The sequence below is a fragment of the Anastrepha obliqua genome, chromosome 4 (assembly GCF_027943255.1).
Source record: "Anastrepha obliqua isolate idAnaObli1 chromosome 4, idAnaObli1_1.0, whole genome shotgun sequence".
NCBI classification, from domain to species: Eukaryota; Metazoa; Arthropoda; class Insecta; order Diptera; family Tephritidae; genus Anastrepha; species Anastrepha obliqua.
Window position 1 is genome coordinate 3,927,527 of NC_072895.1, and position 16,032 is coordinate 3,943,558.

A 16,032-nucleotide genomic window follows, 5' to 3' on the forward strand; every position below is an offset into this window, starting at 1 on the left:
TTAAGGGGGCATGTGAAGAGGTGGTTAGTGTCGTGCGGGGTACCTTCACATGCCGGACATGTGTTTGGTATGTCGGGGTCGATTCTGGATATGTAGGAATTTAACCTGCTACAGTATCCAGAACGTAATTGTGCCAATGTTACACGGGTCTCACGGGGAAGCTGGAGCTCTTCATCTGCAATGGGTGGTGGTGGGACTCCGATTACGGCATTCACAGGACGGGAGTTCATGAAGGTGGTGACGGTCTCCCGGTGAATGTCGTTTATTGACTGTCTGAATACTGTCCGGTCCAGTAGGTTTCGGTCAGTTTTGTCCTGGAGTTCGTCAGCGTAGTCGAGGAGGTGTCTCCTGACGTGCCTGGGAGGCGGCTCAGGCTCAAGCAGGTGTCTGCAGGGGTGAAACCTGCGGTAACCCTCCAGCAGGAACTGCTTGCTGAGCAATTTGTTGTGCTCCGCAACTGGGAGCATTTGTGCCTCGTTGTGCAGGTGTTGTATGGGCGACATCAGGAGGCACCCGGTCGCTGTCCGAATGGCGGTATTCTGACATGTCTGCAGCTTTGTCCACTGCGAATCACTAGTACCAGGCGACCAGACAGGCGCAGCATAGTTTAGAACCGGCCGGCCAATTGCCTTAAATGTCGAGAGCAACAGTTCTTTGTCTTTGCCCCAAGTGCTGCCGGCCAGCGATTTGAGGACCTTGTTGCGGTTTTGGACTTTAGTGGCAATTGCGGTTGTATGCGCAGAGAAGGAGAGCAAGCTGTCAAAGGTTACACCCAAAATTTTGGGTTATTCACAGTCGGAATTGGTGTGTCGTCGACTTTTACCTTAAGGGACAGCTTGACCTCCTTTGTCCAGATGGTGAAAAGGGTCGCCGTGGACTTGGTGGGGGAAAGTTGGAGATTCCTCGCAGTGAAAAAGCGAGAAAGGTCGGTGAGGTAGTTGTTCACTTTGGAACACAGGCCATCGATGTCATTGCCCGACGCCATGATCGTGCAGTCGTCAGCGTATGAGATCAGGGAAACTCCCGCTGGTGGTTGGGGGAGCTTCGAGATGTAGAAGTTAAAAAGCAAGGGTGAAAGGACACCACCCTACGGTACGCCTTGCTTAATCTTCCTCTGCTTTGACATTTGATCTCGAAAAATCACTGACGAGTGCCGACCGCTCAGGTAGTTCGCGGACCACCTCTTCAGTCCTGGCGGGAGTGTCGACTGATAAATATCATCTAGTAGCGTGAAATGGCTGACTGTATCGAAAGCCTTCTTTAGGTCCAACGCTACTAGGACAGTCCTCTCGCAGGGGCGGTTTTGGTTAAGCATTCCCATGGCAGCCGGTTCTACGTTACCGGAATGACTCGGGTTTTTCCCGACCAAGGGCTGCCGCCCCAGTACACTAGCCCAGTCTAGTGTATCGTATATCAGATTTTGAGTTGTTACGCTTTAACGTAACAAGTGCGATATATTACCTATGATAATCTAGAAAATGTCCGAAAGGTTTACGACATTATTTTTTGCTATGCCATTAATAAGATCTGTGGTGCCTTGGTTTTCTTTCGAGATGGCCTTGGCAAGTCAGATGTGAAGTATCTTCCTCTTCACTTCTTGATTGGCGCGATAACCACTTACGCGATTTTGGCCGAGTTTAACAAAGCGCGCCAGTCGTTTCTTTTTCATGCTAACCGGCGCCAGTTGGGCACACCAAGTCCTTCTCCACCTGATCTTTCCAACGCAGAGGAAGCTTTTCTCTTCCTCCGTTACCACCAGTTGGTATCGCTTCGATTACTTTCAGAGCCGGAGCGTTTGTATCCATTCGGACATCTTGACCCAGCCAACGAAGCCGCTAGACCTGTATTCACTGCGCTATGTCTACGCCGTCACAAAGCTCATACTAAGCGTTCCATCGCGTACGATACTCGTTGTCACCAACGTTCAAAAATCTTCCACATAATATTTCTCTCAAACACTCCAAGAGACGCCTCATCGGAGGCATCATCCAAGTTTCTGCGCCATACGTTAGGACGGTCGTGACGAGTCTTATTATTAGGGATGTGTGTTCCGTTTTTCTAGGTCAGGTAATTTTCTCTAACCATGGCTTTATTGCGAGAACTATTCATTTCACGCATCGGACCGATAAATTGGCCGCCTCGATCATTCAACAATATGCGTCTAGATTTTTTTCCTTTGGAGCTCTACATGGATAAGCCGGACCTTCATGAAAGACCATTCAGACCGCAGCAATGGTAGATTGTCCCAGTATGATCTTCTTTGTCTTTCCTCTACTTTTTAAATAAGGGAGAAGTTACCCTTTTCTAGACAACCAAGTGGCTCTGGTCCTATAAATGGGCAGGTCGATCCTTTCCTTCTTAATTGATCTATTATTTCGTTCCCAATAATTCCTATATGCTCTTTAACGCATAGAATACGTATCTGGTTGGTCTGGCCTAAGATATTTAGCTTATCAAGACATTCCAGCACCAGTTGTGATGAAACCTGTAAAGAGTTGAGAGCCTTGATTGCTGCTTGGCTGTCAGTAAGGTTAGCTATGCTTCTGTTGTTACAGTTGCGTCCCTTCATATTGCGTAGACTTCCGTTTGAAATATATTTGTATTCTAGCCTAGCACTTCCGAGTATTTTTTCACCGCTCCGCTGAAATTCACCCCGGCACCTTCCTCGGTGAGCGACCCGTACGTTTCTATAGATGTATTATAGAGCCGCATTTTATGTGTCCGATGAGCGAACGAAATTGGAAAAAACCTTTAGCGTCGTGCTTCTTGCAAGTTCATGGCTTATCAAATCAATTATTACTCTTCAACGCTATTCTTAACGAATATTTCATAGTTCGCAAAAGCATCTACTAATAATTTTTTCATTATAATATTTTTGATTAATTTTATTTTATTTTTATTTTCACATTATAATAAGGCTTTTTATTTGTTAATAATGTACGTGTGTGTATGATTAATGAAATTACATGTTTGCATTATTAAATTTGTCTAAATAAAACTTTTTACCCACTAATATTATGGATACTCTAAAAATAATGTAATATTTAATGCTTTGACAACATTTGATTTTCATACTCATGGCTATTTACTCACAAAAATATTTTTCACACCAAACATTTTCCGAGTTCTCCGCCAATGGCTTTTACTTTCGCCAATACTGAGCTAATTTGTGAATTTGTTCGACTAAAGCTGGCATAACTGCTGTAATTGATACGTCTAGTAGTGATTGGAGATGTTGCACCGCCTCCTCGTCTGTTAGACCCAACTGCAAATTGTCCTCCACTTTTTTCACAGCCTTATCCGGCTCAAGCGCTATATCCGGCACGGAGGCGTCTACCATCAGCGAAAACAGATTCAGCATAACGTTGGCGTGGCGCCGTAAGTGCAAAAATGCTGTATAACACAATTTCCTGAATTCATGATGATGATCCGAGCTGACACCTCCCATAGCCTCCACCATCTCTTTGCTTAGCTTCATGGGTGGAGGCATAGGCTTCGGGTCACGTCCCAATATGTAGCCGAAATCGATGTGGAACAATTTACCATTGGTGGTTAGAAGCAAGTTATCTAAGTGACGATCGCCAACACCTGTCATAAATCATAAGTATATGTATATGTATACCATATAATGTCCGTATATATTGAATTCTTACCTAGTAAATATGTTATTACACAGTAACCAGCACAGCTTTTAATATACGTATCCATAGTCTCTGCTGTAATGCCGTACGGCCCATTTTCGCAAGGATTGTGCTTGCGGAAAAAGTTGTGTATGCTGCCTTCCCGCGCCAACACATCGGCAACAGTGTACGAATCAATGTATTGCAATAGGCCATGCTTTGAGCTGGTGGCCAGCACCTTATAAGGCGTCAGTTTTAAATCCAGATTCTCACGCCGCAAAAGTTTATCCATTAATGTAATCATTTGAAGGATTAGTTGGTCCTGGCGAAGATCGTCGCCATGTTTGAAAATGGCTACATATTCATGTTTGGCAATAGTAGTAACGAAAGTCAACCTGAAAAAGTTAAATAGAAGAAGAGAAACTCAATTATTAAATAAACCTTAAATTGAACATCAGCACTTACTTTGCGGGCATTAGCGCGCTCTTGAAGAGTGAGGTTTTCGATGGTACAATTTTGGTGATATAAATTTCTGGATCCAATGGAAATGGTCGTGGGTCGAAGCCAGTAAAGTTTATTTTAAACGTGTCCGTATCGGATAGAAGCTTCTGAAACTTTTCGGTTTTCTTATTGCGATTGCCTGGCTCTTTGGCTACGGTTTTGACCAATTTAACGAGTTCATCTATTAAAATTTGCTGCTTTTTCAAATTATGCCAAATACTTCGCAATTGAAAATTGCCTGCGGAAGAAATAAGTAATCCGTGCCTAATATATAACTGTTAAATATGTTGTTTATTCTACACTTAAAAATACATTTATTTATACAGGGTATTTCTAGTCCGGTCGCAGTAGCCGAATGGATGGTGCGTGACTACCATTCGGGAGTGCGCAGGTTCAAATCATCATGCATGAAACAGCAAAGCGATATTCTAATAGCGGTTGCCTCTCGACAGGCAATGGCAAACCTCTGAGTGTATTTCTGTCGTAAAAATTCGCCGTTCGGAGTCGGCTTAAAACTGTATTCCCCTACATTTGCCGAACAACATGAAGACGCACGCTACAAATAAGAGGAGGAGCTCAGCCAAACACCTAACAGAAGTGTACGCGTCAATTCCCTTTCATTGACGAATGGTTTCTTTCAAAGCTTCAATACTTTCTAGCTTATTCAGATAGATCCCATGTTGTTGTTGTTGTAACAGCATAAACATTCCCCATACTTACATACGGGGAATGCTGCTGGAGTGACAGTCCTTGACCGGATATAAATCCGGGTCGTTTCGGTAACGTAGAACCGACTGTCGTGGAAACGAGATAGATCCCATCTTTGAGATCGCCTCACAGAAAAAAGTCCTAACTTGTAAAGTCCGATGACCTTTTCCACGAAAGTTGGTTCTACGCTATCGGAACGACGTGTGTTTATATCCGACCAAGAACTATCGCTCAGGCAGCATTCCCCGTGGGTCTTGTGGTGAACGAGGACAAAACGAAGTACCTCCTGTCATCAAAAAAACAGTCGGCGCACACGCGTATCGGCACTCGCATCATTGTTTACAGTTATAATTTCGAGGTTGTTATAGCCTGCGTTTATCTAGGACCCAGCATTAACACCGATAAAAATGTCAGATTTGAAATCCAACGTAGAATCTCTCTTGCCAACAAGTGCTACATCGTACTAAGTAGTAATGAAGTCCTCTCTCGAAGAACACAACTAACACTCTACAAGACTCTCATCATGCCCGTCCTAACGTTTGGCGCAGATGCTTAGACGATGACAACATCCGATGAGGCGTCCCTTGGAGTGTTTGAGCGAAAGATTCTGCGCAAGGTTTTTGGACTTTTGCACGTTGGTGACGTTGCACATTGGCTGCATGAGCTTTATGGCATAAACATAGCGCAGCGAATAAAGATCCAGCGGCTTCGTTGGCTGGGTCATATCGTCCGAATGAATACAAACGCTTCGGCTTTGAAAGTATTCGATGCGGTACCAGCCGGTGGTAGCAGAGGAAGGCATCCTCTGCGTTGGAAAAATTAGGTGGAGAAGGACTTGGTTTCACTTGCTGTGTTCAACTGGCGCCGGTTAGCACGGGAAAGAAATGACTGGCGCGCTTTGTTAAACTGGGCCAAAATCGCGTAAGCAGTTATCGCGCCAATTAAGAAGAAGGAGGAGGTTATCGTCTTTGTTGTAACAGCATACACTTGTCAAACATTTTTGAAAAGATCTTAAATAATGGTCTTGGATTGTACAAGTTTTGTGGTGGAAAAGATACCTTATTACTCATAAGCGTTTTGTGACTTAAGAAAACAAATCCCATGAACTGAGTCAACGCGTTCCCCGACAGTGTTTAACAATTTTACTTTCGAATTTAAACGTAATCAACAATTTGGCGACTAAACAACATATTAATCATTTAAATATATTATATATTAATTACTGACTGTAGCGGGTGCTGTAATTAACTTTAACTTTTAAAACGATGATTTGTCCGAAAGCATAAATGATACTCACCAGTTTCTATAACCCTAAGGAACATTCGCAACACCATCACGTACATATCATGCACTCGTTCATCTTGCTTACGTATCGACTCATGGTCTTCCACCTCAATAGATAAATACCAGTAAAGGTAGTTAGCGAGTGTTGGATTCTTGCATGCTCGTTGTATGAGGAATGTACAGAGATCTCCAGGATCATTTTTCAGTGGCCCAGCGGCATTGTATTCGCTAGTCAATGTATTGGTGGCGTCTGAAATAGCAGAAGCTACACAAGAATTATTTATCAAATTGTCATCTCCACCCCCACTGCCACCAGCGGTTACAACTGAAGATGCTGTTGAAATGGAGTTTTGTAATGAACTTGCTGCTCCTGTTATTGAGTTGGATGTTGATGTTGGCCCGACTGATGTGGATATGCGTGGTGCGGGCATTTCTGGTTGTATCGTAGGTCGTTGTAGAACTGATGCCGCAATTCCGCGTTGTGGTCCAGCGCCACCTACTGCAATTACTGAAGATACACCCCCACTTGAATCCGAACAAATCGAATTAGGATCTAAGATAGTAGAACTGCCGTCTAAAGAACGTACAACATCGTGATCGGGAAAAATACGTTTGTGCAATTCTACGATGTCATCGAAATTTTCGTACTTTAAAGCTTGAACCAGTTGCAATAAGTAAAGTAGCAGATCTTCATCTGGGGCCTGGGCCAATCGACTGATGGCATAGCGCCTTACACCTGGATGTGTAAAAACCGGACTGAGCAGCTCCAATGCGTCCTCTACATCCATTGGTTCCCATTTGGCTAGCAGCGAAAGTGCCTGCATTACTTCGTGCTGAATCTCCCAATTGATACATTTGAGAAATTTCGTTAAAGCTTTGCGATGTGAACATAAATAAAATCGGAATTTCCATAATAGATCCTGTTCTTCACTGCTCAGTACACATGTTGGTGGATAGCGGTACACAATGGTGTGCAACTGGTTACGTATAACAGCAGTGGGCTTTGCATCTCGGTCAGAAATGCGTGACCGTTCGGAACGTGCCAGGCGATGATGCTTTCGTTCGACCAAATTCTCCTGAAAGGTAAAAGAGAACATTTTTTTTAATGAAAGTGTATAAAACCTGGATAACTGATTTGTATTACTCGTAGAGCGGAAAAGAATTTTTTTAATCTCAAATTCCATTTCTTATAACAAAACTTAAACTGTAATCGAAGCAGAAACTTTTTCAGATGCCACCATAGATGAGCAAAAAACTTCCGAATTCTACATAATGCACAAATTTTAAATTTAAATTTAAAGTCTCTTGATTTTAAGCACAGCAGTTTTCTAGATTACTAGCAATTTTGAAATGGTTTCGTTCTTTTTACACAGTTCAAAGAAATGCAGACCTGCCCATAAAAACTATCAACGACTGTAATAAAAAATGTCTGCGTTTCTTAGATCACTTTGCGAAAACGTGCGAAGCTATGGCCTAAGATATTGGCACGGGTGCGTGTACTTAATTAAGACAATCCAGTTTATTTGTGAACTGTCTCTATCGACACATTGAGAAAATCGATGCCGCCGGCTAGCCTTGCCGTTCAACGCAAGATGTTTAGTAATTGTTTATTTTATTTTGAACAGCACTGGTATTCAGTTCTTCTATTCTTTCACACCTCAAAGAGCAACCGATGGTCGGAATGTCGTCAGACAGTTGAAAATCACTTAGAAACAACAACTACTTTGGGGAAGCATAAGATTAAAAACAATAACGCATTATTTTGCGGCAATACTTTGATGTCATTAGAACCAAACAAACAAAATAAATAAAAAACTTAAGCTTAAATCACGTTATAGAAAGCCCAAAACACAAGCTTCTTCAGCCAACACTAACAAGACATTTTAGAACTAAAATTTTCAATAATGCATCATATCTTTCCCACAGGTTTTGTCATAATAAGTACAGAATGAGCTCGATAAAACCCTTCAAGGTTGTACGAGAAATACGATAATGAACAAATAAACTTTATGCTTTCTAAATCGTTCGCAATGTTAGCCTTTATTCGTCGGAATAGTTCTTCGTTTTCTGATCCCTACACTCTCAAGCTGTTGTACTCGTCCTTAGTTCGGTCCAGGTTAGAATACGCGGTATTCGTTTGGGGACCGTTTCATGCAGTTTATATTAATAGATTAGAGTCTGTTCAAAGAGCTTTTGTGCGTTGTGCTCGATGAAATTCGTTGATCCCATTCCGTCTTATCGGTCTCGTTGCTTATTAATAAATCTTATTTCTTTAGAGACTAGACGTGTTCTCTTGTCGATGTGTTTTGCCGTCGATATTTGTACCGGTTCAATAGATTGTCCGTATCTGCTCAATAAAATAAATTTTAATGTTCCCCCACGCTCTTTCCGTTGTAATGAATTTTTTAGAAGAACGCTAGCTCAATCTAATAAATAAATGAATAAATAAATAAAATTCAGAGTGTCTAGTATATGCAAAAACTTTACACAGACACAAAATGGGGTTGGCATATTTTTAGCTTGAAAAACTGGCAGCATAATAGCTACAGCAATAAAAATATGCTGCGGCTGTGCTACGACTGCGCACATTTCAATAGCCGAAGAATGAAAGATCCGTACAGATAAACTCGAAAAAAATAATGATTATGAAAAAGCTTTGTTCAAAGTGTGTGCCGTGTTTGCTGCTCATTTTATTTCATCAAGACAATGCCCCGTGTCACAAGTTAATCAAATCAATGACAAAACTACATGAATTTAACTTGGAATTGCTCCCACATCCACCGTATGCACCGGATTTGGGTCCCAGCGACTACTGGCTGTTTGCAGACCTACAAAAATGCTCGCCGGTAAAAAATTTCGTTCGAATGAAGAGGCTATAGCTGAAACTGAGGCCAATTTTGGAGCAAAAGATAAATCGTTCTATAAAAGTGATATTGAAGTGTTAGAACGGCACTGAATGATTGCGTTGTTCTTGATGCGAATAAAGCTAATTTTAAACAAAACGTGTTTTCTTTATTAGGCCCAGGAGTTTCCAGCTCAAATGTCATATGTATTTTCAATACATTTTTATATTTTCACATTTTGTCACATTGAACTTATATTTCTCAATTTCAATTTACCCTCTTTCATCTATAATCTTATATTTTCTCATTGTCATCTTAAATATAATGACGTAATCAGAGAGTTCCTACTACTATATATTTACTTATGCAAGTCCTACAAGAATTGGATGATGAAAACTAATCCAAACACATTTTTTTACTAATTCATACGCACATGCTTTCAATATTGTTGCTCTGGATATAAGCTATTACAAAAGAGCCCAAACGGCTCGCTCTTGTTTTACCTTTAAAAAATTTATATGAAACCATGAAACCAATAATGTGAGACCTAAAGCGCGCGCGTGCTCACAGCATCGGAAATCGATCAAGAAAAATTATAAAAATTCAATTTTTCAGGACGGTGACAAGAGGGAAATAACGGGCCAGGAATTATTTAATCTGGTAATACAAGGTGGCCATGCAGCATTCAGTTTGACGAATGACATTCGTTGACTACAAAGGATCATTAGAGTGAGAAGCATAGGTATAGCACATGTTTAATTTGCCAACAAAACCCATAAGTTAGAGGAAGATGCAAAATCACACGCAACCTTTTCACATTGTATTAGGAATGTGAGAGACTTTGCTCTGAGCACTATTGAATACTTTCATCTACAGAGATCATCATATGATCGCTCAAATGGCGGTCACTGTTCTTGCAGGGTACTAACTACACTACTACAAAAACAACTACTATGGGATACTAATTTTCAACTAAGTTGCATCCCTTACTTACCTGCAAAATGTCTGAATCTGGTACAGTCACTAATTTCGGTTTAAACAGTATTTTATGACTTTTATCGCCTTCTGGCTCAAAATAAACAATGGAATACTGAAAAAAAACAAGAAAAGTTTTTAGTGTCAATGGCCAGTACAAGAATAGGATAGGATGGTTCATTTCATTTACTTACATTATAATACTCTTGAAACACTGCGGTGGGAAACTCTATCATTAGATACATATAATCTGACATGCGCTTCTCACGTTCATTTATCAATTCAATTTCTCGAAATGTCAGTCGATCCAACCAATCGACTTTATGCATCTGTCCATTACGATGTTTCTTTGCAAGTTTGCCCAACCGTTGCATCTGTGATTTTGAAGAATCTTTTCCTTTACCAGGCGTTTTAGACGGATAGCTGCCATCTCCCTCGACACCTAACCACACTCGCAAGTCGAACATGCCCTGGCGAAACAAACCGTTCTTGCCAAATAACGAAATTGCTGTGCCACCTATTACAGTTGTTTTTCCTGCGCCAGCACAATCGAGGATGGTTAGAGCTAACATGGCGGTGCGTGGTAGATCAGAAAATTGTAAAGGTAGAGTCACCCATTCATTCCAACTCCAACGTTTGTTGAAGGCTTTATAGGATGTGGTTACTGGCAAACAATATGGCCGGTTTTTGTTGAATACTTGTAAGCGAATTTGAAAAGCAGGACATTCTTCTGCATAAAGACCGGAAAAACGTAAAATGGGATCTTCAAGCAGTTTCTCGTAGTCTGGTTGCCGTTTTTTGCCTTCTAATGTTCCTCTGCAATAAAGACATACTATTTTCAAGCCGTTTCTAAAATCTCAGACTTACTTACACTTTTATTTGTATTTGCTCATGTAAGGAGGAGCTGTAGATGTAACGAAAATGGTCGTCCGGTAATTGATTCATGTTTGAATTCTTTGTGGAAATAGCTTTCCTAAGTTAATTCCATTTACACTTCCAAAATAATACGTTTTTACACTTTTGTGTCTTTCACAATATAACTAACGTCAGCTGTTCACCTTTTCTCCAGTGATGCCAGCATTCATCTAAAAAGTGCTTCACTATGTATGGACTGAGAACGTAAAGCACGGCATACACGAGGAGGATTGTTTTGAGCCTGAGTTAAAAACATAGTTGATAGCTGTCGTAACATTGTTTCAAACATCACTTTGAAAAAAAATTCGAACCATAAAGTTGTTTTATATGTACCTAAATATATTGTGCTTCCATACTTTTTGAGAAATCGATTGAATATAATTTCAAAAGCTCTAGAAGCTCTTTCTAGGTGTCAAAAGTGAATACGTAACCATAAACAGCTGATATTTAAGTAAACATGGCTGGAAAAGTTTCGATTTCGACAGAATTAGCTGATGGACTGACGTCACATGGGATGCGTATAATAAAATTTAGCTTGGGCTAGTGATATACGAAAAAAATCAACACAACAAATGCTCATGCCATGACAGCGGTTTTTTAGAATACGGTGAATCCAAATGTGCGAAAGTATGTAAATTTATTGTACGTTTTTGGAAGTGTTTTTGGTTTGTCTTCTCACCATAGCTAAATAGCAAACCTCGTAATCTATCATCCTTGGATGATAGTAGCACTGAAATCCACTAAGAATCGTAAATCGACGTTCAACTGTTATCGATTTCTATAGTCCGTATTCACTTTTGTTTATATTGCATTTACTTATTCATACCTCTTATTTTAAATACTCGAAAAGTGTTTTATGATATTGCAAAATGTCTGGGCAGTATCCTAGTGGTTATAATAGCCCACTTGGTGGTCATCGTGGTCAATTCAATCCACAACAACAACAACAACAGCAGTCTCCTCAAATGATAAATACCATGAATCAAATGGGTGCCGGGAACATGGGACAGAATGGAATGGTCGGCGGAGGAACTGGTGGACAAATAGGTGTAGGTAGTGGCGGTATTATGCCGATGGGGGGATATCACCCTCAACAGCAACAGTTATCAAGTGGCATGGCCATGAGCGGAAATTTAATGAACACGCCAATGAACATGCAACAGCAACAGCAACAGCAGATGCAACAACATGTGCAAATGGTGCAGGGTGGTGGGCCAGTAGGTTCCGGCATGATAGGTGTGGGTGGGGCAGGGCCGGGTGTTGGTACTGTCCCTACGGGTAATATAATGCAGCACTCTCAGCAACAGCAGCAAATGGCGATGTCAGTGCAACAACAGCAGACACAGATTCCACAGGCTAACCTTGCGGGAATAATGCATTCACAACACTCTACGCCACATACCACAACGACGACTAGCAACAACATGCTAGCCATTTCACAGCCAAATCCGCATAAAGAAATAAATATTGTGGCTTTGTCGCGTTTAGGACAAGAAACTGTCCAAGACATAACATCACGTTTTCAGGAAATATTTACAGCACTAAAAATTATACAGCCTACGGCAAATCGAGACAACAATACTGAAAAAAAGGTACAAGAATACTTTCGCACTATACGATTATTATTTAAACGTGTACGAATCATTTACGAAAAATGTAATGATGGTTATCCACACGGCATGGACTACACCAACGTTGAGAGTTTAATAACATACAAGGAGGAACATCCCGATCACCGAAATGAACCGACGCAATGTGATGAATATAGGAAGGCGTTACAAGAAAACCAGGAACTTATTGAGACAGTCAGATTAAAAAATCGCCAATTACGAGAAATAATTGATCGCACACGTATAATTATCTGGGAAATAAATACCATGTTGGCAATGCGACGATCATAGTATATTAGTCCTTTTGCTGTTCTTTAAGTCAATACTTGTTTTTACTATAGTAGAATAAAAACAAAAAGGTTTAACATCAATAAACACATATTTTATTTTGAATACTTTATTAAAGGAATAAATTTTCATGTTTGCAACACTTTAGCATCGATCATTTCCGGTAACTTTATATTTATAAATGTATTAGTTAATGATTCATCTGTATTGTACATGTATTGAGGTGGAATGAAATCGTTTTCTAGGCTCGAATCTGGAAGTAAAAAAATAAGATATACCGTAAATATTTATTACATTGTATTATCCCTAATGAAATCCATCCGAAAAAGTTAAAAATGGAAAGGTAAATATTTTCATTTCGTCGTTTCAACAGAAACGATTGATTGTCTTCTTTCGGTAAACGTTTAATTTAGCGTTACAATGTATCCTTAAGCAAGACTTAAATACTGATATTTTTTTTTTGTATAAATACATAGAATTGGCGCTTACAGCATTATTTAATGTTTGGCCGAACTTCCCCTCCTATTTGTGGCGTGCGTCTTCATGTTGTTCCATAAATGGAGGGACCTGCAGTTTTAAGCCTGCTCCGAACGGCAGATATTTTTTATGAGGAGCTTTATCGTGGTAAAAATACACTCGGAGGTTTGCCATTGCCTGCCGAGAGTCGACCGCTATCAGAAACAGATTTTCCAACCATTCGGCTTCGGCGGCCGCGGTAGGACATACCAGATATTTACTTTTTTAACTTACCTATTATAAGTAGTTTTAGAACTTTCGTGCGTCGATTTACATGTTCGCATTTACAAGCTATAAATTCGGATAAATCACTTTTCTCACTTAAAACTCCGCGATTAAACTGCAGAAAACAAAAACACTTCAGATATATGAGTGTATAAATAGAGTCCACATCAACCCACCTTAAATATGACAATGTCGCCTACCGAGGGTATTCCAATGAGCGGCGTACAGAACGGCATCATTTCAGCGACGCCCATTGTGCTTATGCTGTTGCTTAAGATCTCTGATAGCCTAGCACTATGATTCATTGACAACGATTGTTGATCATCACTTAAATTAATCACGTCTTCGTCTTCATCATCCAAGTCTATAACGCTGCTTTCATCTAATGCCGATAAATCCTTAGATCCTTCCGACGTGTCAGCTTTCGTTGCTGTAGAGGTTTCTTTTAGCGATTTCTGGAGTTTTTCATCTTTTGCCTCGCTTTGCGAACCATTTGCAGCGCGGAAATGCTCTGTTTCGTCTTTTACGTTGTTGGGTACTATTTCCTTATGATTTATTACATTTTCTTTTTCTGATTGCGTCTTCTCTTCCACATTTTCTGTATATGAATCGTTTTCATTTTCTTTTGTTGTAGCATCCAAAGCGCTGGGATTCTCTACACCGATCGTAATGCTTAAGTCACTTTGTCTGTTCTCATTGCCAAACTCGGTGAAGTCTTTTGTGGACTCAAAATCGTTATTGATATTATTCTTTGGATATTCCAAGTTGCTATCTTTTTCTATATTTTCAGTTTCAATACCACTTCTAGCTTCGATATTCTGTGACCCATTTGTGACCTTTAAAGTATTTGAAGCATTGCTTTGCTCCAATTTGGTGCTTGATTCTCTCACAGGGCTTGTTTGTGTTAAGATATCTATATCGGCTGGGGGCAAAAGTATATTTTCTTGGATGTCTATGATACGCTTCGGAGCTTTATTACTCTTATTGATTACTTTTAAGGGCGAAACCAATGGCTTTTGAACTTCAATATCATCATCTAAATTGCATTTAAAAACCAATTTTGGCGATTTAATTTGTTTACGAATGATCGAAGTATTATTATCTATAGTTAGTTTTTTATCCTTTGTAGATTCTAAAACCATCGAATCATCAGAGAACAGTATATGCGAATTGTTCCCCATTAATTTTGAGTTGTTAACAAAAGTTGAAGAAGGTATATCCGGCAGCAAAGTTATTGAATTTGCTATAAACAAATATGATTAGAAAATACATAATATTTATTTTAACACATATATATAACAAAATTACATTACCATTAACGCCATTGTTTTGCTCCGCTATTTTGCGAGCTTGTTTTCGCTTGCGTTTTCGTATCGATTTGTCTAGCTCTTCATTAATTGTTTCAATCTGATTTTCTACTACATCTGAGTACGATATTTTGCGATTGCTCACATTAAGGTTACCATGATTTCGATTTCGAAGCGCTGTCGTACCATTGCTTGGCAAACTGCCTTGTTCATTAGTACTTGTGATTTCTTGCGATTCGTTAGAGAATGGCGTTGAAGAACTAGGCAGTGCAGCAGAGGCACATTTTGATTTTTTTTTGCTGCTTGGAGTGGAACTACTTAATATCTCCGTACCCAAAGTATATTTTCTCTTCTTAACTAAATCTTTCCCAATCGGCGATTCATCTGCGTTGATAGTAAAAGCGTTTTCAATTTCCGGCTTCCGAAATTGCTTTGAACGTCGACGAGATTCCTCGACTGCATGTTTCGGAATGAAAGCCCTGTAATAATTTTACTCATTATATTTCATCTTAATGCCGATGTGACCTCCTTACTTAAGTGATTCTGTAAATTCTAATACTTCTATGGATTCTTGTGGGGGAATAAAAAGGTTATCATTTGTGAGAAAGTGCACAGGACGAACGTCAAATATTTGTTCCACACGTTGTTGCAAATATTCCACGCTTTTCCATTGTGGATCTACCAGGAGCATAACGTATTTTCTTTCATCGTCGAAAAAACTTGAAAGATCAATTTTCACAGGAAATTTCTTCATTTTCCACACTAATATGTACAAACTTAACAAATAAACAGTCAAAACAAATACTTTTTTCTAAGTTTTCAAAAACAAATCACAATAAAGGCCGCGAAAATTCCGGCAGACATCTGTTCGGCGAACTTCAATTGTGTTTGCTTTATTCAAGGCAAAAAGAATTGAATACTTTATTCTATCAAGGCGAATTGAATACAGAAGGAGCGTCTTTCCAAAACAGTTACTTTATTTCTCGCGTTTTCGACAAGTCTGACATTAGGCTCCTTTCCAATACAATACAAGCAAACAAAAGGAGGAGCAATTAAATGTTTGTAAAAATTCAGTGAATGACTTGGTAATATTGTGATTTGTGAGATTCAAACTTAATCAACTAATAAAAACGAAGTTCCATGTGTTCAATTATGAAAGCACAAATGAATATAAAGCTTCCAAATGCAGTTTTCTTGCATTTTTATACGGAAGAATCTGTGATAAGAAAGTGTGCGTAAA

General features: G+C 39.8%; 3 protein-coding genes across 3 annotated transcripts; 1 reads left to right on the forward strand and 2 right to left on the reverse strand.

The window, feature by feature from the left end:
- Positions 1 to 2,893: 2,893 nt before the first annotated feature.
- Positions 2,894 to 11,002, reverse strand: LOC129243680 (phosphatidylinositol 3-kinase catalytic subunit type 3). Its single transcript, XM_054880882.1, has 7 exons — positions 10,803 to 11,002; positions 10,126 to 10,747; positions 9,951 to 10,046; positions 6,127 to 7,189; positions 4,086 to 4,359; positions 3,654 to 4,015; positions 2,894 to 3,588 (listed from the first exon to the last, which is right to left on the reverse strand). Exons 1-7 carry the CDS (start codon positions 10,874 to 10,876, stop codon positions 3,143 to 3,145), a joined length of 2,937 nt encoding a protein of 978 aa, XP_054736857.1. The 5' UTR covers positions 10,877 to 11,002; the 3' UTR covers positions 2,894 to 3,142.
- Positions 11,003 to 11,646: 644 nt separating this feature from the next.
- Positions 11,647 to 12,835, forward strand: LOC129243682 (mediator of RNA polymerase II transcription subunit 30). The gene has a single exon (XM_054880884.1). It carries the CDS (start codon positions 11,716 to 11,718, stop codon positions 12,745 to 12,747), a length of 1,032 nt encoding a protein of 343 aa, XP_054736859.1. The 5' UTR covers positions 11,647 to 11,715; the 3' UTR covers positions 12,748 to 12,835.
- Positions 12,817 to 15,600, reverse strand: LOC129243681 (coilin). The gene is made up of 5 exons (XM_054880883.1): positions 15,326 to 15,600; positions 14,799 to 15,271; positions 13,662 to 14,728; positions 13,495 to 13,600; positions 12,817 to 12,997 (listed from the first exon to the last, which is right to left on the reverse strand). The coding sequence occupies exons 1-5, from the start codon at positions 15,544 to 15,546 to the stop codon at positions 12,873 to 12,875; spliced, it is 1,992 nt and encodes a 663-aa protein (XP_054736858.1). The 5' UTR covers positions 15,547 to 15,600; the 3' UTR covers positions 12,817 to 12,872.
- Positions 15,601 to 16,032: the final 432 nt, after the last annotated feature.